General features: G+C 37.8%; 4 protein-coding genes across 14 annotated transcripts in view; 2 read left to right on the top strand and 2 right to left on the bottom strand.

Annotated features, from left to right (window-relative positions):
* Window positions 1–14,743, bottom strand: part of Sap47 (Synapse-associated protein 47kD) — a 155,997-nt gene extending 141,254 nt beyond the window's left edge. For 2 of the 3 annotated variants that reach the window (XM_076519821.1, XM_076519823.1), the window contains exons 1-3: window positions 14,450–14,743; window positions 9,175–9,387; window positions 7,219–7,304 (exon numbers count right to left, since the gene is read on the bottom strand). In XM_076519821.1, coding sequence (XP_076375936.1) covers window positions 7,219–7,304; window positions 9,175–9,387; window positions 14,450–14,586 — 436 coding nt within the window. In that variant the 5' untranslated portion in view covers window positions 14,587–14,743. The remainder of the gene's footprint in view (window positions 1–7,218; window positions 7,305–9,174; window positions 9,388–14,449) is intronic. The other variant, XM_076519822.1, reaches the window with a different exon arrangement.
* A 795-nt stretch (window positions 14,744–15,538) lies between these two features.
* Nt5a (5' nucleotidase A) lies at window positions 15,539–17,877 on the top strand. Its single transcript, XM_076519819.1, has 2 exons — window positions 15,539–17,226; window positions 17,311–17,877. Exons 1-2 carry the CDS (start codon window positions 15,858–15,860, stop codon window positions 17,379–17,381), a joined length of 1,440 nt encoding a protein of 479 aa, XP_076375934.1. The 5' UTR covers window positions 15,539–15,857; the 3' UTR covers window positions 17,382–17,877.
* Acat2 (Acetyl-CoA acetyltransferase 2) lies at window positions 17,527–20,616 on the bottom strand. The gene is made up of 8 exons (XM_076519820.1): window positions 20,459–20,616; window positions 19,882–20,003; window positions 19,517–19,629; window positions 19,166–19,365; window positions 18,856–19,085; window positions 18,595–18,783; window positions 18,341–18,503; window positions 17,527–18,008 (listed from the first exon to the last, which is right to left on the bottom strand). Exons 1-8 carry the CDS (start codon window positions 20,505–20,507, stop codon window positions 17,890–17,892), a joined length of 1,185 nt encoding a protein of 394 aa, XP_076375935.1. The 5' UTR covers window positions 20,508–20,616; the 3' UTR covers window positions 17,527–17,889.
* Window positions 20,617–21,015: 399 nt separating this feature from the next.
* The window catches only part of LOC143259034 (uncharacterized), a 448,485-nt gene continuing 445,288 nt past the window's right edge, over window positions 21,016–24,212 (top strand). For 6 of the 9 annotated variants that reach the window (XM_076519805.1, XM_076519799.1, XM_076519802.1 and 3 more), the window contains exon 1: window positions 21,079–21,139. In XM_076519805.1, coding sequence (XP_076375920.1) covers window positions 21,094–21,139 — 46 coding nt within the window. In that variant the 5' untranslated portion in view covers window positions 21,079–21,093. Of the gene's footprint in view, window positions 21,140–24,212 lie in introns of all 9 variants that reach the window. The other 3 variants (XM_076519815.1, XM_076519809.1, XM_076519803.1) reach the window with 1 other exon arrangement.

Genomic DNA, 24,212 nt, shown 5'->3' with positions numbered 1-24,212 from the left:
TCTTCCCGGCCAGATCCCCTCGCAACTTCAATTCCGCTCCGCGAAGGAATCGCATAGGGTGGCATTATACAACGGTTGTTTCGCGACCAAGTTTCCTTTTAAGGCTAATGGCGTTAAGGGGGCTGGTTGCCTCCACTGCGGGCGAACACCAGCCTTTTCTAGACGACTGGACTACGGTCTGATTGAGGGCCGAACAATGTAAAACCATTTCTGTGCTGTGGAGCCACTATTTTAACTGAAGTTTCGAGAAGCTGGAAGTGTCTACCTTCTGAATTGGAATTAGATCTGCATTAATTTCATTTCGAACATCAGCCCTTGCTAGTAGCAAGTGGGAACCGAGGGTTATTTTGAAGAAATGCTACTTTGGAAACAGCTGCTGTGCAGATTGCAACATTTTCAAATGCACAGAGATGTTAAATCTGTTGAAGTCTTGCGGCTCCATCGATGAACTTTAAGGGTTTTCATACTCACGCTATATGCCAAATTCTTTTTGTCAGTTTTTTATTTATCTCTTTTCAAAGATCGTTATTCTCTTGTACCTTTCAATACTTGAGATACTTTCAAAAATTTGCGCGCGTCATGAACGCATAAACTTCCGCAGTCTAGTTATTATCATTTCATAGTATCTGAAAATACCTCAAAGATATAGTAGATACATGTACCATCTTGGATCTAAACATTTCCAGACCATCGTAGCGTTTCAAAGCGAGCCAGAGCTTTGATAGCAATGTTGTGAAACGAGTCCGAATTTTGAAGCACATCGAGTTTCGAGACTTAAAAGATTGAATCGACAGCTTCTCTTTATTTGCACAGCCGAGGATTGCCGTGCATCCATTAATAAGTAAATAAATCCTTCTCACGGACTGCATGCATGTGCAATTTAATCCAGAAGTGTGGTCGCAGCAGGATAAAACATCATTGTGGAAACTCTGCTTAAAAGTTAACTTATTCTACTGCGAACACATTTCAGGATTAAATTCCACGTGCGCACCTAACGGGTAAATGGGGACAGTATTGAATAGAAGAATGCGGAATAATTCTATCGGACGCACCCTACTCGAACGTACCACTTCCATCCTGAGGGATTAAGTCCATCCCGGGACATAATGGGTGAAACCTTTAGCGTGAATGTCGTACACAAATGTGTTTCGTTTCAGCAAAAATGTCGTCCCACTTAGACTTTATCTACTTCGCGAAAAGTTTCGAAGCTGCTCTGGTACGAACGGTTTTTAGAGAAGTAGCTTTCTCTCTGATCTAAATATAATGCTCTAATTACATTGGAACGCTTCGCACCGATTGTATCGTAATTGTCGCGTGTTTCTTTTTTTCGAAGAAAGCATAAATTGACGAAGCGAACCGTGTAATCGATTTTCGCGGAGACCGAACAGCGATCGACGTATGAAACGAAATTAATTAACTCATGAACGTTCGATGGGGTCTTGATAGTTGAACACGTGGCATTCCGGAGAACCGAAGAGTCGCGGGGAGACTCAAAGGATGGAACTGAAAAGCAAGAGGGCACTAAACATATGCACAGTACTTATACTGGCTTCAATCACTGATCATGTCTCGCGCGCTTTGGAACTAGATCAGGGTTATACGTGCCGGGTCAAGTACCAAGTTTGATCCGAGTTAAGTTCCGAGATTAATAAAGCCGCGTCTACATCTTGCGAATCGGCCTAGATCACCGAAGCAACCGAAGCACTTATCGGAACGCGTCCCATAATAAGACGGAGAGACGCGCAACCTGAACTTGTGACTCCGTTTTCGCCATTAGGTCGATCTCGAAGAAATTCTCGAAAACAACACCTGCTGCGGAAAACTGCTTTTGTCTCGTCGCTGTGCCGCGCCGGCTCGAATAATAACGTTCCTGCAGAACGCGTTTGAATTTTATCGGAGCTCTGCTCAAAGAGGAGTAAACGATACTCTCGGGTGAAGGATGTCGCACAAAGCGAGTTTCGCATGTTCAGTGGGAAATGCGGTGCAGGATTGCGCGTGGGTACACTACGGAACGAGATAAAACCACCGACGAGAAATAAGAATAGACATTACACCTTGTGGACTTCCGTGTGCTCTACCTGTCCTTATCGATGTTTCGCCACCGATCATAAATCATACAAACAATTACATTAATTGCTGGAGCGTGCGAATCGGGTCAACGCGGATCGAGACTCGAATGTTTTCGTTTCACGCTTTACACGTTGATTCACCTATCAGAACTTCAAGAAATCCCGCAAACTGAAACTGAAACTGAAACTGAAACTGGAAAGTTGATGAAAGTACAATTGCCTTACCTACGAAGCTTAGGAAAATTTAGTTTACTCGAATACGTCATGACACTTTGTTTCATAATTTAATGAACGAACGATGTTGCCCATGTACGAAGCTCTTGCAGCAATTTCCGTGCGGAAATAACTTTTTCTGAAACTCTAACGCAGCGACGGATTGAGATATTCCTACATTTTTAAAAACGCAATAACTTTTTAAAAATGAACATGTTAAAGGGACTAGTTTACTGTTTAATTATTAAAATACTTTTTTTCTTAATTTCGCTATTACTTGGAATGGCAAAAATATACATAATTTCTTTGGTTTCTTAAATATTTCATCTGAGCTTACAATGAAAATTTTAAAAATCCGTTTTGTGGATTACTTGACACTTTCGACCAAAAGCTAAGAAATCTAGAGACTTACATATTTCAACTTCGCAACAAAATTCACACAAACTCAAGACAACTTATTTTACAATATAGAAATAGAGATCAGATTTATTACAGTAATTACTTTTGTCACCATCATGAACCTCGTAGATTCTAGATAATTTTGGTTTGCTTAATAGACTCTGATAAAAAAAGGTTTTCGAGTTTGATAGAAAGATTGAATCACCAATGTATGCACAGTGTGACATTTAAAAAGTTAAAAAAGTAGAGGACAAAGAACGAGAATTTAATTTCCAAAAAATGATACGTACATACTGCTCTTAAACTGCGTGGCGTATAGTTGCGATCGTGTATGGTTATAAAAAGTTTGCAAACAGCTTGCGAATATCGTTTTCGAGCCGCTCGCTGGTATACATACAGCTTTAGGCGACAATTCATTTCGAGAAAGTTATTCGAGACACAATAGCCGCGGCTCGTCAGCGTCGCTGCATTAATTTTCCAAACTACGATCGGTGAAATTCAATATTTTAATGCAACTGATGCTGGCAGAGACCTTGAACTCGTAGTATTAAATTTAGATGCGTAGCATGATCGACACGTGGCATTTTAATTTCGACGGGACGCGAGATATTTTTCTGTTTTACGTTTTCATCGCAACGAACGGTCGTCGAAAAATAGCGCAATAAAGCTAATCGCGCGTTAAACAAAGAACTGCTAACGTGGATATTAATTTTCAAATGAATCTGTCCGAACAAAATTTTATTTACTGTCCTGATGGATTTCCTATGATCAAAATAACGCTGTATGTATAACGATATTGCTACGATATAGGGATTATTATATAAAAATAAAAATCGTCCTCAATAATTACAAGACGTAGAAACTACATAAACGTTTATTTCTTTTCTTAATCATTCTAACGAGTTGCTATTTTTCATGTTTTTACTATTTTTTATTTGATCCATACATTTTTGTCATAAATGCATAAAATCCACAGTCTAGGGATTTTATTAACAATAACTGAGATTAAACGAAGCTTCTATATAGGACAACCCCATCCATAGGTCATGGTACAGATTTTTAGAGATTTCCAATGCGCACATACAATACACATATATAATAAATATCAAAATCCATTAAGCCGTTTATTGACTATTTTTGCTCTTATTCTCCCTGGTGATCAACGTGAATTGTCAATCGGAAGTTCTCGGATTAACTTCACAATTTTACTGTGGAAATATCGTGCACAATAATTATTGCATGCACGAGAAAATACAAATAATAACTAAATAATCTCTGATAAAAATTTATCCGTCGTTTAATTTCATATCGCGCAATTTATACGTTTGCTGATTCCATAAACAAGATATTAAACCGTGTAAAAGCTTTCGTTTCTCTGAATTGTACAGGTTGTACAGGTTGTAGACTGATATAAATTCGTAAAATCTACTTATCGAAAACCCATGCGAATGTAATCCGCGGAAATTTACGCAAATCAACGATGCATACGATGTACATAATGAGAGGCCGATCGTTTTATTTAACAAATGCGTGTTTCGGAAAGAATATTAAGACACCGCGTGATAGGCTCGTCGAACCGTTCTTTCGAAATGATTGTTCTTACTTCCAGAGCACGTGTTCGTGCGAGCAAGTTTGTGCAAACGTTTTTCGCGATGATATACACCAATTCCTAATATAGCATAAATTATTCTTAAATTTCCAAAAATTTCTTTTTTTATGTATATACGCGACAGCGAGATATAACAGAGACAGAAGGGACTCTCGAGGAGAACGGCAGGAAGAGAGAGCGCGAGAGAATAAGAGAGCTTGCGAGAAAAATGGAGAAAAGGGGTAGACAGTCCCGCGAAAATATTATTGATAGGTTTCGGCGTGCGCGGGGAAGTTCCAGTGTGGCATTATCACTCTATCCGGAGGAGAAAAAAATTGCACCGCAACATGGCCACGAGTGGTGAAATGAATTTCGCCGAATATACGAGACCGGTGATACAGTTTCATCGTACGGAATAAAATATGGCGAGGGCTGCGCCGAGGAAAAAAAAAGAGGAATTTCTAGATGTCCCGGCGAGTTCAAGCAGCAAGGAAAGCCGGAGAGAAAAAATCTGCGGCGGAAGTTTTAATTTAATAGCTTGTTGGATCGTAGTCGTGATATCGGATCGAGGAATTTCATGGATGAAAGGTCGAGTGATCTTTTCAGGTATTTCATCGTGGGCGAGTTCAGCACACTCGTCTTGTAGTTGCTTTGAAAATTAATTACACTTCGTCGCGAACCGAATAGAGATCGACTTATTTTTAAAGGAACTTCGACGGTAAGGAAATTCGTGTAACAAGAAAATTTGTGTGACGAAAGAAAACCAACAGCAATTTCCAATATGTTTCATAAACAAAAGCGTCGAGATTGAAGAATTGTATGAGCGATAAAGATGATTTATTTATTTGCTAACACTTTGATCGGCGTAGCGTGACCGTTTCCAATGAACATAAAATAACGACGATAAAGACACCGTTGTTTATTTAGTACAAACAATTTTCGATAATCTGGATTTTGTAGATTGTCAAATCTATTTTTAAAGTGTCCTTGCAACAAGTGAATAATATTGAAGAAATGTCAAAGCGGCGACCAGTTACCTCAGAGACTTTTATCCCTTTGCGGGCCCGAACGGTTGCATTTCGCAACGTGAATATGCATACTATTCGAGGAAATCAAATCCCTATTGTACGAGGAGCAGTTTATAGATTGGGAGGGTATTGTGTAACACCCACATGCACAATACCGCACCACACTCTGGGCATCGAAATGCATGAGAACTTTTCCACATACAGCCGATTCTCGTTAAGATTGCAAAACATATGGGGAACATATGAAAAAATGAACTGATTCCACAGGGAGATCAGAGCGACGAGATATCGACGATACGTATTTTCCTGATTTATATAATGAACAATCGATTTGTTATATAATGAGTAATCAAAATAATCAGTCCAATATGCAACGTATAGACATTGATAAAACTAGAATCCAATTGTAATGAAGTGAAGGATGCTTTACAGAGAAAGATAAATATCCTCTGCTTAGTACAGTGGTTAGATTCTGGGAAAGGACTGAAACAGAACATAGAGTTAGGTCTTAGACGTTAACAAGATCATTATTTTCATAACTAGCCTTTTGCGAAGTATTTTTTCCTCAGTGAAAGAGTGCACATTTAGAAAGTAAAGTTCCAATTATTTTTTAGGGTAAAATTTTGAGCTTTGCTCAAAGAATTTGGTCGATCTCAGATACCATTTCCACCAAATTTTCTAGCATTAACTGATACATGAAGATACGAGAAGAGTCCAAAATTGTAACGAGTTTTCATGGCCTTCCTGGCTTTAGTAAAGTGTTCTAGTTTATTCGGCGTTAGAACGAAACCGTGTTATATGGTGTATTGTCCCAATTATCGAACGGTGTTGCAGAGGTGTAGTGTTGTATAGATACAATATTGGAGATGTAAAATAACATGTTCGTACTACATGGTTTCCTCTGAAAAAATAACTATGCCCTGCCTGACCAACACAGTCTGTTTTTATTAACTACGTTGTTATTTACGTAGCAAATTTTCATTTATTTTTCTTTTTTAACTAATTGATGAACTAACCCCACAACTATTTGTGAACAAAGAAAGTTGCACAACTACTACGAGAGGCAAATAGAGATTAATTTGAATTATTCTTGCTTGCTATATTGGTAATAAATAAAACCAAACATAATCGAATAGTAGAAAACATATTAAGAAACATGTTTTGAAACAATCAAGCTATTATAACAATAATATTATACGTTCTTTAAATTGCAACATTATTTTGAAGTTAACTTGTACTTTTATAAATAGTCTTGTCAAACTTATTTCATTATTTTTCAATTCCTTCATACTGTAAAAGAATAGGTGAAAATTGGTGGAATTAAAAATACTTTTAATAGATAACCATGTATGGTCGTAATCCTAATTTTCACGTGACAGAATAATCAAACAACTAGATAAGGTGTTAATTTAAAATGGGAATACGCACGACACAGCAAGTTTTTTAACGAGTTTAATGGAGGTGATTCGGTTCGTCGTTCCCCTTTAACGCCACACCTGTCCCTCTTGGATAGAACGAGTGCAATTCTTCCTCCAAGTTCCTCGTTTTTTGTTCTAAACAATCGCCTCGATTTTCGTAACGAATACTCGCGATAACAAGAGCGAAGTCTTTAAGAGAACCCCAAAGTCTTTCATCTTAGCGGAGTTGGATCTAATTAAAAGTTTCTTTCGAGCATTTGCCGAGTTAAAATGATTAAATAGAATTGAATGCCGTAAGGGTAAAGGCTGTTGAAGTCATTTATATCAATGGAGAGTTTACTCTATCTTGATAGACCGTTTGTTCAAACAATTTTCGATCTAATTATATACATTTTCTAATTCGAATGTTTCAGTTCCAGTGATAGCAACGCAAATAAAACTTAATATTGTTGTGCCCAATTGTTTCGAAGAATATGTATTTAAAACGTGTTTTAAAAACTCACCGGCTCCAAATGGTTGCTGTCCATTCTTATCATCAATCGGTGTATCCTTTAAGCTGGCAGGACCACTGTCGGCACCACCAGTTGCACTATTATCAACAAAATAAAATTTCAATTAATCATTCATGCTTTTCCACACGTTTAAAGAATTATTTATTTGAGAATGTTCTTAGTCAACTTCCGGTAAACTTATCTAAAAAATTTAGTGCATTCCTTTTGTTATACATTAATGGTATGTGCCAATGTACAGAATTCGCAAAATTGTTAATTAGCTGACTAAAACAAATGGTCACCGTTTTAGAGTTTTGCACACTTTAATATCCAAAAGGTCGAGCATGCATGAGCTAAAGTAGAAACACTGTCGGTTTAATTTATAACAATAACCCCTTCAAACGTTCAAAGGAGAGAGATGGTGCATTTGTTCGATTTTATCTACGCGTAACAATCAAAAAAATATAATATAGCAGTCAATTAACCTTTCCTCTGTGAATCTAGAACCATTTTTACCCCGCGCAATCGCGAGAGTACCTCGCAAATAACGCCTCGATTCAAAACCAACATTTGGTTTCTACCTACATGTATCGCGTTTGAAACACCGGCATTGTCTACCGTCGCTATAAAACGAATTTTATAAAAATTCAACGATTTCCTTCCTCTAGTTTCACTAAACAATTCATATTAGTTCAGCAAAGTGAAAAATATTTTCGTATGACAAAATTATAAAATTAATTATAAACGAATTCGAGAGTACATCCAGCATAGAAAGCAGCAAAGTACAACTTACATAACATATATATATATATATATATACTTTGCTGCTTTCTATGCTGGATGTACTCTCGAATTCGTTTATAATTAATTTTATAATTTTGTCATACGTCATACATATATATATATATGACTGTGTAAGTATCATACTTTGATAAGTTAACATAGATCTGACTACTGTAAGTAACATACTTTGATCTTTCTCAATGGTTATGCATGATAAAACTTTCATTTCATCTTAATTTAAAATGGATTAATCCTTTCGTAACTATGCGTCTTTATACCAGCTATTCTATAGATATTTTTTTCAACCAGGAGCCGCTGTACTGACTCACGTGTTTGGACAACTTACGTCATTGTAATTTTATACTAACGTAAATACAGCTAATTACATAGCAGAAGTCGTCGAAGCACCGACCACGGTACTATACATATAGTTTCGTTTGCATGCATACAATTCGCAGTAGATCAGTCACTGCAGGTGATAAAGCTAAACGGCCAATTCAACCATAATAAGAGGACTAATCATTATGATCCCTAACATCATGATCCACTTTTAGTCTGAATGAAGGATTAATCATTACCTCCACTTGTTTATACTTATCATGTATATTATTTTTAATTAAGTACAACAACTTCTCAGCTTCTGATAACAATTTCCTTACGTTCTAAAAATCGTTGATTATCAGTCAAAAATTTTCCAATGTATTCTGCGCTAGATTAAGAGCAACATCCTAACATCATCTACATCATTCCTGAATTTTCTTTACCCATCTTCTATGCTCCTTGATCAAAACTGATTTAGATCTACATTCTTTAGACAACTATACATATATTCTACGCGTATGATATAAAAATATACGGTTAAATTGTTAAAAACCTCTTCAAGCACCTTAAACAGTTACTTGAAACGTAACACAGATATTGAAAATCGTAAAAAGTGTTACGAAGCAGGTTTCTTACAATACAACGAAGATATCGACTTCATTTAGTTACATTAAATGCAAATCTCTTGAAATTTTGTAATTCCATCATGTCCTATATATGGATGACACGACCGTTTCGAAGATTCTCGGAAGTCTGCGACAGTCCTCCTCGCTCTAGCAAGACAAAGGGTTAATCCAGTTTATCCGGATTGGACGGCTCCAAGAGAAACACACACAGTGGCTCCTAGGAGAGCAGTATCCTTACCTACTCGCGTCGTCGTCTTTAATTTCTTCGGCAGGTGGTTGATTATTCGGCGCTGGCTGAGCCTCGTTCATCCCGGCCAATGATTGGGCTTCGCCTTCGCTTGCTTGCGCACCACCGCGGCCTAATCCGGCTATTCCGCCGCTTAACCATCCCGTCATCTGTGTTTTCACTCCGGCCAGCATTTCCAACTTACTGGTGCCGCCTTTGGTCGGACTGCAACCACGGAGAACGTGTTTTCAATTTGCACCGAGATTCTTACGCGTGCCGGCTCGATCGTTTCAGCGGCGTCGGGAAAGGGTTTTTCTAAGCGTTTCGGAGCGTCTCGGAGCGGAATGTTCCGCGCGTCAACGGGGAAATTCAACGGGAACGGAAAAATCGCCTGGGGGGTAACGAACGTTCGTCGGGAAAGTGGTTTTTGTTTTTTGGCGTGTTCGCGTCAGCAAGCGTTCGCCGGCCGACTATTCGGGGGAAACTCGGCGACACGACGGCGTGCACCAACGTGTATAACGCGTTTCCCAACGCGCACATTTGCGTCGGGAAATAAATTCGACGCGGGGTAAACTGAACCCTTATTGGAATTTTTCGATAAGCAAGATACACGCTACTGGCTCACGGTAATGGGAATCGGTATGACCCAATTGGCCATCCTCGAATAAACTTTTAATAGGTTTCGCTCCGCTCTCTACCCCCGGTAATGCTGAGACACCGTCTTCGCTGGATAAAGTTATTAATTCGATGGAGAACTATACGGGCGGAATAAGAATTCGCTATCCACCGAAACTTCCCACGAAGATGTAACAAATACACTCTGGGGAGCTGCGATCACGGGAGCCCAGTGGATTCAAACTCATTAATGCTTCCGACTTGCACGTCGCACCTATGTGGGTGACACAATTTTTTTGTATCAAATTTGAACATCAATTTTTTGTAAGATCTGTTAAGTCAGTCAAGCTTTGTTAACCCGTTGCCATACCGAAATATGAAACGAGTCTAATTGCTCGTCGAAACGAGTCTGACCGGTGATGGAGATTTTTGATAATAACTTGTTGAGTATAAATATTGTCCCATTCTTTTAAGGGTAAATGTAAATATACGATAAACACAAATTTTCTTTTTCTTCTTAGAAATGATTACAGTCTAATCTAATCATTGTACATGTGAATATTCTAATTATTGTAACTGTGAAGAAAATTATACGGCAAAGTATTAACGTCTACGAAGTGTAAGAAGATTACTAAATTAACTATTCTAATCAAATTTGTCTTGTCTGTGTGTATAGCAATAAATTAGCTGCTCTGATTTTTTATAAGCTTCCAGTGTGGCCACCAACGTGTTGAAACTCAAATATGTTAACGATACATCATTAGAAGATAAACATTTTGCTCCCTATCTGCTAGAAGTTTAATTCTATTCGAAAAAATGTGATCAATTATTCAGAACAGATCGTTTATGTAAAATCTATAAAATTTCATCGAGAAGATATTGAAAGAAATTTCCTGTGTCTCAAGGAACCGAAAACGCAATGGTATTCGCTGTCTTATCCAGTGACTACCGACAAAATGAAGCCGGTCATATGGATATGATCCGATTTCCGTTTATGTCCCATAAACACTTTACGAACAAAAACAGGTCAGTGTAACCACACAGTACAGCATCGGAACATTGTTGGCACTTTAACTCGCTTGGAAGGTGGGTCGACTTTGTAAATGCTTTACTGTCGCTATAACCGTGGCCCATTAAACAGACCCCGCCCCTCCCGGCTCGTGAAAAATACCACGTCTGGAAACACCTTTGTTCATCCCCACAGAAAACAGCTAGAAAGATGTCCAGTTAGCACAGCGATAATAACCGGTATCGGTTACAAACTGAAGACAATTATCTCGAATTAGTCGCCGCACCACGCGATTATCCCCGCGCATTCGATACCGCTTTTCGATAATTCACGACCTAGCAATTGGACTCGCTTGACGAATCGTTATCCTGCCATTCATTCAACGTTGAAAAGATCGGGGGAGGAGAACGGAACATCTCGGTTCCGCAGTACCAACTTTAAGGATGCTCGAAATTTCAGCGGAATAGCAATTCGAACGTGCATTAAAGCTGAGCTGCGAGAAGCAACGGGGTCGAAGGGGGAGCGGAGAAATTATAATTAAAGGATCAATTTTATAATTTCATAGCCACGAATTCACGGTACCATTACAAAAAGGTCTGACAGTGTGACTTCGGATTGTTAAAAAATTGAGATGTCCGTGATAAGTATGCGAGGTATTGTAATCGCCGTCAACAATGTTCGAATGTTTAGGAAGTTGAAGAATCGTGAGTGCAGCAAAGTGGCCGCAAAACGTGTTAGAAAGCAGGGTTTCTCATTACCATTATACGAGATTTAACAGTTTCGCTGGGAGAGTGGGCCGCGTTGGTATCGATTGCGACCTATATAAAAGATTACGTCTCCGACCCCTCTGCCCCCTTTTGTGGGAATATAGGTTCCCAGCTGTTTTCGGCATTTCTTTCATAGCCGGTTGAAGGCAGGTACGTTCGAGACCGATCACGCACGTTCGTTCGATCCCGTAATCTTCACCTTCTTAAAAGGAAACACAGTCCGGGGCGCGGCGTGTTTTCCAAGCGGATAATCTCTGGCAAAACTGTACATCCATTTGATATGCGCAAAGGTGTGTTTACCTAGAATCGGTTCTCGCGAATCCTCCAGATGAAACGAACCGAAAGACTGACCGGTAAATTACTCGATTATGCACGAGCTTTCGTGTATACTCTATTCCGGTAATAAGGAGAACACGAAACGTTTATCTCCCCTTTCGCAGCGTTCCTTTATTTCCACGGTAAATGAAACGCATGAATTAAAACCTAGCTCGATAGCGTGCCTGGCTCGAAAAGTGGGCGCCAGTCGGTTTCGCCTGTGCGACGCCTCGACGTTTCCACCCACACCGTAATCGACCAAAAAAGGAAAATAAATTTCTTGAAAGCGGCTGAATAAAAGGAATTAAATTAACGGGTAGACCCGGCGACTCTTTAAAAACGTCCAGGATCCTGTGACACGAAACAGGTGTCAACGCGAAGAGGTGGCTGAAGATGACAATTATCAAAACCACTTGGAAAGAAATGTAATAGGCACAAAGGTGGAGCACATTCCCGTGAATGAATTGAATTAACAAGAAATGATCGGACACGCCAGAGTTCGTTACGTCGTGCAAAATTTTTCTGCACAATATCCTAATTTCTGGTGCAACGTATTTCTGTATAGATTGGCAGCATCGTCAGACATATTTGAGGATATTTCATCAAGTGTATAAGATAATACTGCAACAGCAATCGCCAGAATTTGATATTAAAACATATATTTTGGAAACTAGTAAAACTACTTTGGTCCCACTCTAACGTGAATATCGACTACTCTAAATTACTACTCTAAAGTTTGGGTATATGCTATTAGATAAATCGATTGAACGTTGATTTAAATTTAGAAATTATAGAACAGTCAGAATTTCATTTCTTGCTTATACTTTGATCCAGTTTATCACTTTAAACATACGAATGTAGGAAAAATAATTTCATATTCCTTAGCTTTTTTGGTTGTCTAACTTTATTTTAAGTTTTCAGTGATAGTTATTATGACATAAAAATTATAAAATGATCCTCTTATGTTTATACTTCTACATTCAAAATAACTACTAATTTACAATATAAGCTCGAAATTAAATTTGAACTCTTCCATGGCACCTAATTTTCAAAAGCCTCACGGCTCTTAATTTTCAAAATTACTCTAATACGACCCGGCGATGATAATGACAAATAAGCATTAAATGTACAATGAGGATTAAAAAATACTGTTTACCACGATATAAGTAATTTTCTTTTATCGTCTTTGGATGTTTTGGGTTGTTCCAATATTACGATGACAGAAATATTTTCGGATTCGACGTAGCAATCCACAGTTTTACGTTCTTACAGAGTGAAACCGTCTAATAGACGTAGTAATTTAATGTCGATAAATAGCTGATCATGTAGCAAAAAGTGTCTACGACAATGACATGTATGCATTATGCATGTATGGTGTTCTCCAGGTCACGGAATTCTGTCTGCGAAATCCATTGAACCTGATGTACCTTTCATAGTGTGTGGCCTCGTAAATGTCATAATGCACGGGTTCACGTCCCGCATCTTCGAAGCGGAAAATACGAAATATTTCGTAGGGCGGTTGCAAATCCACGAGACTGCGAGAGAGGATGATGTAATATTTAAGCAGTTTCTGCTGTTTAATATTCCGGCGAGTGAAACGGGAATGCAGTTGGTAAATTACATTGCACCCGTATTTTACACGATATATATATATAATAGATTTCTGAGGAACGGCAGGAATTTTCGTGCACTACGCTATTCAATGTCTGCTTGGCAATGAAAAATTATTGTACCAACAATTGGATTGCAGATATTTAGGCGAATTTACGTTCCCTTGAACTGATCTATGGCGACTAGAAAGACAAGTACTTTGCAGAAGACTCTGTTACATCCTATATAAGAAAATGCCACATTGATTTCTATCGTAGTTTATATGACATTAAATTTGGGGCGACTGAGATATAGATTCATGAAATCCGCAGTCCGATAAGAACAAACTAGGAAATCCGATACGCGAGAAGTAAACCAATCTCGCCTAGAATTGCAATTTTTGTAGGTTTCAATGTATGTCGGTCATGCATACATGTAATATATGCATGTGCATTGGCTGCAATCATTTCGCCACATCAAGATACGTCTTTATCTCTGGACGGTTCTAATCATAAACGATCACGGAAAGCTCGCGAGGAAAGGTTAAGTGTAAATCCGTGAATATCGAAACTGTGCTAACCTCATTTTGGTTCATGGAACGTCGTAACTTTGTCGCATGAATAGAACTTTACGTAAGCGGAGGAACGGTTGTTATCGATCTAATTTCAAAAATGCACCAAACATTGTTCCTGAAGTGTAGTTGCGGTGCTGCACCGATGCGTGAAGAGATCGTGCAATCGATTGGCCGTGAACCGAGCGTCTCCGGTTAAAAGCGACCGTTTCCGTTTGACAGGCGAAAAACATTCCCAACGTCAAATGACACTGCATTGCATCGCGACGTGCATATATCGCAAACACCGTCGTGTCGTGTCACAAATCAGATTAACTCCGGGCAACAGTGTACGGAACAAGGAACGCGAGGCTCGCGTCGATGGTATTGCGACGTTCGATATTTAAATAACTGTACATACTCGTAACATGGTGTACTCACCTATCTTTTCTGTCTTCTAGTACGTCTCCTTCGGCAACCGGAGAAGTAACCTTCTTCTCGGTCGGCATTTCTGCGCCAACATCCTCGGCCTTCTTGCCCATCCACGTCGATACTTGATTCGTTAATCCGGTGAACATTTTCAATTGTACTGCGTCAACTGTCTCAACACAATGTGCGTGATGTATTGCCCTTTCAACTCTTCCTATCTCCTACGCTAGCAGGAACGTTACTGAAACCCGTGCGGGCTCGGAATGACGGGAGAACTTGTTCGTTTTGATAAGCGCGCAACCGCAGACTATGTATGTTCTATAAACGTCACTCTGTTCGAAGCTTTGAAAACGATTTTTGCGTTCGCCGCCAGAGGGCAAGCGGCTGATCAAATTACCCATGAAAATGTACAAATTAATCAAATCTACTGCCGACTTCAAAAGTATTCAAATCTTTTAGTTGAATTGAAGAATAAGCTTGACGTAATTTTGTAACTTTTGCGTAACGATTTCGAGAGTATATAATGCGAGATCAATGGATTAGTTTATCTTGTATTAGGGTTGATAGGAATTAAACTTTATCGTCATATAGCGTGCATATATGTATGCATATGTAACTTGTAAAGCACTGTAAAGTAACGATCGTCGCGTCATTGCGGCAATGAGAACAACTCGTAAAATATCATGTTATTAGGGCGACCTCTGAAATTCAGTACATGTGGTTAAAATGTGATAAACATTGATAAACATTTTGACAATGAAAGCGGAAACTAAGGAAGAGCAATTTATTTGGTTTAATACCCTTTCGATTTTATTGAAAGCACTTAAAAATGAAAAAACAACCGTGGATCTTCGTAACGAAGCGTCAATTTATGGAACGATAGACCACCCAGACGCGTAAGTGAACTTTTTCTAGATGTTTTCGTTGATTTTATTTTTGGTATAGGTAGTCTTAAGATTTTTATTGTTCTCACAGTTTCATGAACATTGTGATGAAAGACTGTGTTTTCACTGATCCTAGAGGAGGTTCCTACAATTTTGACATGTTCTTCGTCCAAGCAAGAAATATTCGCTACGTTCATATCCCACCGAAAGTAAGTCTTTAAAAAAAGAATATATTTCTGTGCATTTCTATATGATGAAATTACAGGTATACAAAACACAGATTATTTTTTGTTGTTTATAACACAGCACATTTATTTAAAGTTACCGCGAACGTTATCGATTAAAATCGATACGTCATGTTAGGTTGCTTTTGTATCATGACTAGATTAAATCATTTTCCAAGATAAGGAATTTCTTAGTATTATGGCTCTGTTCTCTGGGAATTTTTCAGCTTGGTAACAATTGCACTGCTAATTGTCAATTGATCCCAACATATTGTTTACTGCATTTATTATTAAACAAACAATATTAGTTTCATGTATATGTTAAGTAAATTTGTGTGCCCTTTACCATCCGTTGCAAGTGTTAAACATTTTTGTACAACAAGATCAGTATTTCTAAGTAATGTAAGGATGTTTAATTATGATTGCATTGGGTTTGACTTCGATAACACATTGTTACGTTTCAATGTGACGAACCTAGCACGAATGACATATGAAAGTCTAGCTGATTATTTAATAAAGGAGAAACAATATAACTCAAAACATTTGTCAAAACCATTAACAGACAAAGATTTTGATTTCATGCAGAAAGGGTTATTATTAAACTTTGAAAGAGGAGATATTCTTAGAATAAATCCTGATGGCTTAATTCTAAGAGCATGCCATGGATCAAATTTGTTGACTAATACAGAAATTAAAAAAAGATATCCTAACATGAAGTGGGAAATTACTGATGCTTTTTGTCGTGATATGTTGTCAACATGGTATGGTCCTACATCGATGAAAATGAGATGTTTGCTTGATTACTTTGACATTTCAACATCTTTAATTTTTGCAAGATTGATAGATACTATTGACGAAGATGAAGGTGGACCATTGAATAGATACAATGTTTGGCCTGATATGTTAGATGGATTAAATAAAATATATAACAGAGATACATCTAAACTAGGTCAGGGAATTTTCTATACTAATATAAAAAGTGATTGTGATAAATATCTATATAAATGTAGTGCAGAAACTATATCTTGGCTTAAAGAGTTAAAAATATATCGTACTACATTCCTTATTACTGGATCCCATATTGATATTGTTGAATATACAGCTACTTATGCACTTGGAGAAGACTGGAGATCTCTATTTGATATTATTATTTGCTATGCAAAGAAACCTGATTTTTTTACTGACAATAATCCATTTTTCCAATTGATAAATGGTACAGAAGGTGATATAATAGAGAGTAAAGATCTAATTCAGAGTGGGATATACAGTCGAGGAAATTGGAAGGGACTTTTTGAGTTCTTTAGACGTGTGTCCAAAAAAGATAATCCTCGCTGTGTATATGTTGGTGATAATCTTATGCAAGATATTTATGTACCAAATGTATATGCACAATGTGATACAATAGCAGTAATTGAAGAACAAATGTCAGAAGGAATGCTTCATCAAGCACTATCACATCCAGATGAAAAAGTATTGAATTCAACATTTTGGGGTTCCTATTTCTGTTTAAAAGATTCTAACATCAACACGGATTCATTGTGGGGCAACGTTATAAGAAAATATGCAGTATTATGTATACCAGAAATAGACATAATTGCTAAAGAACCATTAGAAAAATCTTATATATTTTTTTGTAAAAATAATAAGAAATACGGTGGATATTATCCAGCTATCCCACTGAGTATATCAACTCATTCAAGATTATTGTAGTTATTAATGCATAAAGCATTTACACTAATAAAGTTTGTATGTATTCTTATTTAAGATACGTATTGTACCAGCTATCAAGGAACAGTTACAGTATTTAGTAGGGAAGAGAAAAACACAAAAGACTAATAAGTCTACATTTAGAAGCATTCGCACTGAAAAAACACAAAGAGAAGGACTTGCTGCAGTAAAGAAGATTTTAGACCAAAGGAAGAACACACGGAAGAAGATTCCGTGAAGAGCCAACTTAGCAAAAATTAATTAATGAAAAGACTTATGTTTTTGTAATATATTTATTTACAGTTATATTTCTTGTCGTACAAAAATAATTACTATATATACATACGTTGCACAAAATTTGGTGTAAATACAGCTATAAATACATTTGTATGATACATAATCACGCTCATGTATGTATGTCTATATCAGATTTATTAATTGATGTCCTTATTATAGTAATATAAAAATGTTCGACGATTCAACAAAGTTTCAATAGAAACATTTTTCTGCCATATTTATCAGGAAATATAACTGCCGATTGTGATAAATGTACCACACACTATTGCGTTATAACGGACCTATGATTAAGCATTAACAGATTTACAATATAAATGAATCTAATTGACTTAAGTGTTCATTATTTTCGTTGAACGGCAATAGCAATGCCCATTCCACCACCAATACATAAAGCTGCTACACCTTTGGTACCCCCAGTCCTTTCCAAAGAATATAGTAAAGTAACTAAAACCCTAGCTCCTGAAAAAACGAAGTTTTTAGACATAATCAACAAGTCAATATAATCTACTTAACTCTTGAATGACAAACGTATTTGACAATTTCACAGAAAGAACATTGCTAGATTCATTCAAATCCTTACATATCAAATTTTTTTACATATATTTGAATCCATTTCCTCGAGGTCAATGTTAATCTTATTAGAATTAATATAAATAATATATATTATAACAAATTAAATTAGTACTTCAAAATAATCTAAATTGGACGTTCATAATTTGTCAATAAAATGTCAAAATGGATTCAATCCTACCATATGAGGGTTAAATGTAGAACTGGCTCATTTTATTTACCTGATGCACCAATAGGGTGACCTAAAGCAATAGCACCACCAGAAATATTAACTTTAGACGGATCTAAATAAAGACTTTTGACACATGCTATCGCTTGTGCTGCAAAAGCTTCATTCAATTCATATAAATCCACCTCATCTTTCGTCCAATTTGCTTTTTTTAGCTGAAACATTTATTTAAAGTTATGTTATATAGTACGATTTTCAGGTGATTAATTGTTATCACTTATTAATTAAGTCAGTATTTCTGCTAACCACTAGTTCCACGGCTGGAATGGGACCTGTACCCATAACTTTGGGATCAACTCCGACTTGAGCAAATGCGACGATTGTACCTAATGTGGAAAGTCCTCGTTTTGCAGCACTTTGTGCTGACATTAGTACTACAGCTGCTGCTCCATCATTTATACCAGAAGCATTACCAGCAGTAACAGTACCGTCAGTCTAAGTTGATAAAGATTTAAATAATTATTATATTATTAACTAGTGCAATTTATTTAAAAAAAATGTGTATACTTTTACAAACGCGGGTCTCAATTTTTTAAGGGATTCAACAGTTGTTTCAAACTTAGGATATTCGTCTTTGCCTACAATAATAGGCTCTTTCCTAGTAGGCACTGTTATAGGAATAATTTCTTTATTAAAATAGCCTGCAGACATTGCAGCTTGTACTTTTTGTTGAGATCTAGCTGCGAATTCGTCTTGCTCTTCTCTACTTATATGGAATTCTTTTGCAATATTTTCAGCTGTAAATAGCATAATATATGGATAAATAAACATCCACATATGTGCACCTAATGTCAATAATGAAGTTGATATCTTTCACCTGTTATTCCCATATGAATATTATAGAATGCATCTGTTAAACCATCGAATAATAAAGAATCTGTAAGATTACAATCACCCATCTTCACAGAATTTCTAAGATGTGATGTATGTTGTGCTTGGCTCATGTTCTCCTGACCCCCAGCTACAACTATTTGGCTTTCACCAGCTTTTATGGATGTAAAACCACTCATAACTGCTCTGAAAAAAAGAATAAATTTGATTTGTAGAAAAGGGTCTTGAATACCAATGTGTAAAGAAATTTAAATTTAAAAGCTAAGTTACGATAAGAATAGCATTGACATTGAACAGCATTTTCAATCCTAACACATTATCATAATTTCATATTTACTTTAAACCCGATCCACATAGCATATTAACTAAATGAGCAGGTACAGATACTGGTATGCCAGCTTTTACGGCTGCTTGTCTTGCTGGATTCTGACCTTGTCCAGCAGTTAATACCTAGAATACAATGTATTTTATACACTTCATAAAATTGTACATAATTTCATTTACACTTATTAATAAACATAGCTGAAATATTGCATATTTTTTGCTCGCATAATGTCAACTTTTTTGTTGCACCAGCGTCATGAACTTCAATTGTGTTGTACGTGTACGTAAAATAATTGTATATCATCTGAGAATTTATGATTTGTAACGTTTTCAATATGTTGCATTTGTGCTACAAATTAAGTTATAGAATTGTATCACCTGTCCTAAAATGACTTCAGAGACTTCACTTGGATCAACATTTGCCCTCACTAAACTTTCTTTAATAACAGCGGCTCCCAAATCTGATGCTTTTACTGATAATAAAGTTCCACAGAATGATCCTACAAAAATAATTGTGATATTGGAAATATAAATTTATTGCATGTTATTAAATTTGATAATGAAATAAATACCAATTTTATTTCATATATATAATACTAAACACATAGAGACAGATGTAACAGCACTGTATTTTGTTTAATGTTTAATCAATTTTTCAAATTTTAAGTCGACTTTCAGGTAAGTGACAGTTCCATCAGGATCTTATAGTCTCTTCTTAAAAATACTTAGTTTAAAGTAAAAGCACTCGCATTCTGACTTGTTAATAAAAAATATACCGATTTGACTGTTTCTTATTATATTTCAGGTCCACTATGTTTAACACAAGATATATTTTAAATTAAAAACTTAATTGTTTACACGACGTTATTTAAACTGGGTTAGTAGCATACCATAGACCGAACGTGATTATTTTTATGTATTAGAACATTTGATGGTGTAAGATACAAATTTATACCTATGGGTGTTCGTACTGCAGATACAATCACAACGTCACTTGCACTCATGTTGAAATTCTGTTGGAAATTACGTCCAAACTTACGGAAAACTGAGCGAAGACTGCAGAAGACTGCCGCCACAAGCCTATATAACGGAAATAAGGTAGCAGCCGATATGCTGCTAACGACGTGTACCAGTAACGGCTTATGAAAGTGTGTCAAACGATATCTAGCCGCATTCTTTCCCATGGATGGTTCCCCATACAGTTTTGTTCATTATTTTTAGTCCATAGCATTTACTTTAGAAATATTATATAGCCCTTTAATCATTTTACATACGAAATCATGAACTACTATTGGATAAAACTTCATCGTTATCAGGATTGTACGAATGCAAAATTTTGTGTTCGTCTGGAACAACACGAATCGATTCAACATTAAATTTCATTCTTATCCGCTTCTATAAAGAAAATAATAGCAATTAATTACATCAGCGCCTTTATTAATTTGGTTGCCGATACGTCCCTGACCAACGTCACCGGCGGATTAACTTGAAATTCAACGTACAGGTGGCGCTGACTTACCAATCGTGGCGCCGTGGTAGTGCTCGTTTGTTTTTACCCAGCGTGCATTGTGACCAGTGACTGGTGCTAAGATGGCCGACAACAAGGAGGAGATTTCGGAGCTCGTCGAAAAGAGAGGTATTTATTGCGGTTCTTCGATTTACTTGCCGTGATTACGGTACGGGATCGAGCTACGATGCACAGCGAGCTCGTCGGTGTAGATTAACGGCCGGTCTGATCCGTAATTGCCATAAAAATCACGCCATCTGCACGCACGGTGCCTCAAGGAGGAACGATCGCGAAAATCGTCGTGAATCTACCAATGAATTGGGCCTGTTTTCCGTATCTCTCGCAACGTTCACGGTGACCGCGGCTGGTCAGCCTGGTCCCCGTTGACAGGGACACGCCTGTCAACGCGACGTCACATCCGAGCAGTGCCAAACATGCCAGTTTTTGACAGGGCTATGCGAACACGCTCCGCTGCACGACACCCTTCGCGCAGCGTGCGTGTAGTACGTGCAAGCGTGCGAGCGAGCGAGCGAGCAAGTCGAACAGCAGACAACCGCACACACGGTTCTTGTTCTCTTTTCGTTCTGTGTCCGCCTAAGCGCTATGCTCGTTACTCATTAAGGTCATACACTGACGGCCTTGCAATTCGCATCGTCGCTCAAGTAATCCCTTGCTCGAGATTACCGTTATCTCTTGCCGCGAATTTACTGCCGGCTGATTCGTCTAACACCTACACTCCGGCTGCCGTCTAGATACATTCGTGTAGTGCCGAAAGACTGAGACAGAGAGAGAGAGAGAGAGAGACAGCGCGTGCGCGCGCATGTGCTCGCGTATGCGTTACCCACGGATTCCCGATCGGCGGCATTCGAGCGTTGTGTTCGAGCACCACCGGGTCCCGTGGCGAACCTGCACAGGGGAGGTGCAACGTGTCTGCCGCACTCGTCAGACAATAAATACACAAGTTCTATCGCGACAGATCGTCGCCGGTTTAACACAATATCGGCTCAGTGATCGATTGCAGTGCGGTAAACATTCAAACGTTCGAACCGTTCGAGCTACTGTGGGATATGCTAGAATGGACCAGTCAGTTCTAGAATCCTCGCTCGTTATAGCGTGTGTACGTTCCATCATAGATTGAACTAGAGCCGATCCGTTCTAGAACCATAAAGTAAACGCTACCACTCGATATGAACATGGTCTAAATTCTATAAAATTTAGTTGCTTTACGTATGTCATGTATGGAAATTAGGAAAACGTAAACAATGTTTCTTCAGTGAGGGTTGTAAAACATTAGAACCGGACCGAGAAGAGTCATCGTTATCGGTTGTTCGTTGTGGCATATCCTGAATGGTTCAAAATGATAGGATTCTAATGAACTTTTGAAATTTTATCGATAGCCATTTCATTCGATAGGTCACCATTTGCGAAATGTATATCGGGGACAAGAAATAATTGTTGCAGATTTCGTAAATAGAAAGAGGGTTCGTAATTATTGACGTCGGGGTTAAGTGTATTGTTGTCAAAGATACATTGTTTAGATGATGTTTAACGAATCTTTATTAGGAACACGCGACATTGTCAGTGCATAAGTGCGATGTCGCGAATTTTGTTACGGTTTCGGTCGAGAATGAACGTGTTCGATAACACGTGGTCACGGCTATAGATAATTTGCAATGCGGTGTCGCGTTAGGATCTTCAGTACTGATTTGATATCATCCAGAGTTACCATTCAGGGTTGCAAAAAGGTTACAAACTCTGAAGACTGAAATATTTTATTAGCTATTTATAATATTTCCTGAAGAATTTTTTCTTTGAGTAGTGACATCTGTCAGATGTGTTTAAAGCCACAGTATCGAGCTTATCGAAGTACATTTCCTCAATTTCTTTGTATTCTCGTGAAATATCATTTTTCACGTGATGTGTGAGTACAAAAGTACCATTTAGAACTCACACTGTAAACTCTCTTACAATTTAAAAACCTGTTAAACGTTAGGCCAGAAAGTGCACTTTTGCCCACGAGAAATCTACAATATGTATGCAGAACGATCTTTTAATTATACTTGAGTCCAGCCAAATCAATTAATTAACACATTAAAGGCGGGGGATCTTGACGAAAGTATGCTAGGTAAAACGCGGCGACCGCTCCGCCCCGTTTTTCGTCCTAGAGCGGGCGATATTTTGTGTAATCATAAAAAATTTAGACTTAAAAAAGTTGATTTAAACTCTTAAAACTAAAGGAAATATTAAAAAAGAACTAAACACTAATTACAAAAAATGTTTTAAAGTACATATTTATGAGAAATACTTTATATATAAAATAGTACTATAAAATAATTTATAGTACTACGACTCCCGCCTTTAATGTGTTAATTAATTAATTCCCAAGATGCGCATGGATGTAATCAAATCATTTCATTACAAATCTATCCATGAAAATGTTAGAGCAGGCGCTTCAGGGACAGTGTTTTTACGATGTTTTTACGAATGTATCTTTTACCTTTGTAAAATCAACCTTTTTACCTATTTAGACTATGTAACTCCTTAAGCCGCTTGGGAACAGAGCCGAGAGCGTATGTAGATTAACGGGCGAGTCGTTAACTTGATCCGGCCTATTATCGTTGAACCAAAGCCATCTACTGGCTGGCAGCAGCGTACAACCGCGTTGCGCATCTTTCTCTCGTTCAATGGTAATGCCATTTTTTCCGCGGCGGCAACATATTTTATTGACGATTTATTATAGGCTGCTCGTGATAATCCACGACGTAATCGGCGTTCCGCTCCGATCAATGGGGATTTCTGATCGTCCCTGCCACCGTAATGCGATTAACTCGGTTACATGCGTCTCGAGCATTATGCGCCGCGCGTCCTGCACACGCGTGTCCCGCTGCAACTATACCACACGTCGAACCAGTTCCCCTGTACGTCTTTATTAGAAGATTTTTTCGTGAACAGGGGGGGTTACCGGTGATTTTAATAAGCACGCAACGCACAACCAGATCTGCTGCTCTCGGCAGAACGTACATATTCCGTTGCATGACCCGAACGTTCTTATCCATCGTTCTGCGTCAATCGTATTTTTCGTTGCTCCTAAATGAAACGTAGATCTTGCGAGTCTGCCAAAGTAATTCGAGAACGATGCGAATAATCCTGTTTGTGTGGCATCATATTTCATCTTCTTCAATGGAGTTATTTGAAAATGTAA

The sequence above is a fragment of the Megalopta genalis genome, chromosome 3, assembly GCF_051020955.1.
Source record: "Megalopta genalis isolate 19385.01 chromosome 3, iyMegGena1_principal, whole genome shotgun sequence".
Taxonomy (NCBI): domain Eukaryota; kingdom Metazoa; phylum Arthropoda; class Insecta; order Hymenoptera; family Halictidae; genus Megalopta; species Megalopta genalis.
This window is presented reverse-complemented; position numbering and strand designations above follow the sequence as displayed.

Bases quoted from the DNA above. Each gene is read 5' to 3' on its own strand.
- Nt5a (XM_076519819.1), top strand. From the start codon at position 15,858: ATGTATATGTTAAGTAAATTTGTGTGCCCTTTACCATCCGTTGCAAGT. The intron at 17,227-17,310 runs GTATATCAACTC...TTCTTATTTAAG, and splicing joins TTATCCAGCTATCCCACTGA to ATACGTATTGTACCAGCTAT.
- Acat2 (XM_076519820.1), bottom strand. From the start codon at position 20,507: ATGAGTGCAAGTGACGTTGTGATTGTATCTGCAGTACGAACACCCATA. The intron at 19,630-19,881 runs GTGATACAATTC...ATTGTATTCTAG, and splicing joins CTGAAGTCATTTTAGGACAG to GTATTAACTGCTGGACAAGG. The intron at 18,504-18,594 runs GTTAGCAGAAAT...TAAATGTTTCAG, and splicing joins TTCCAGCCGTGGAACTAGTG to CTAAAAAAAGCAAATTGGAC.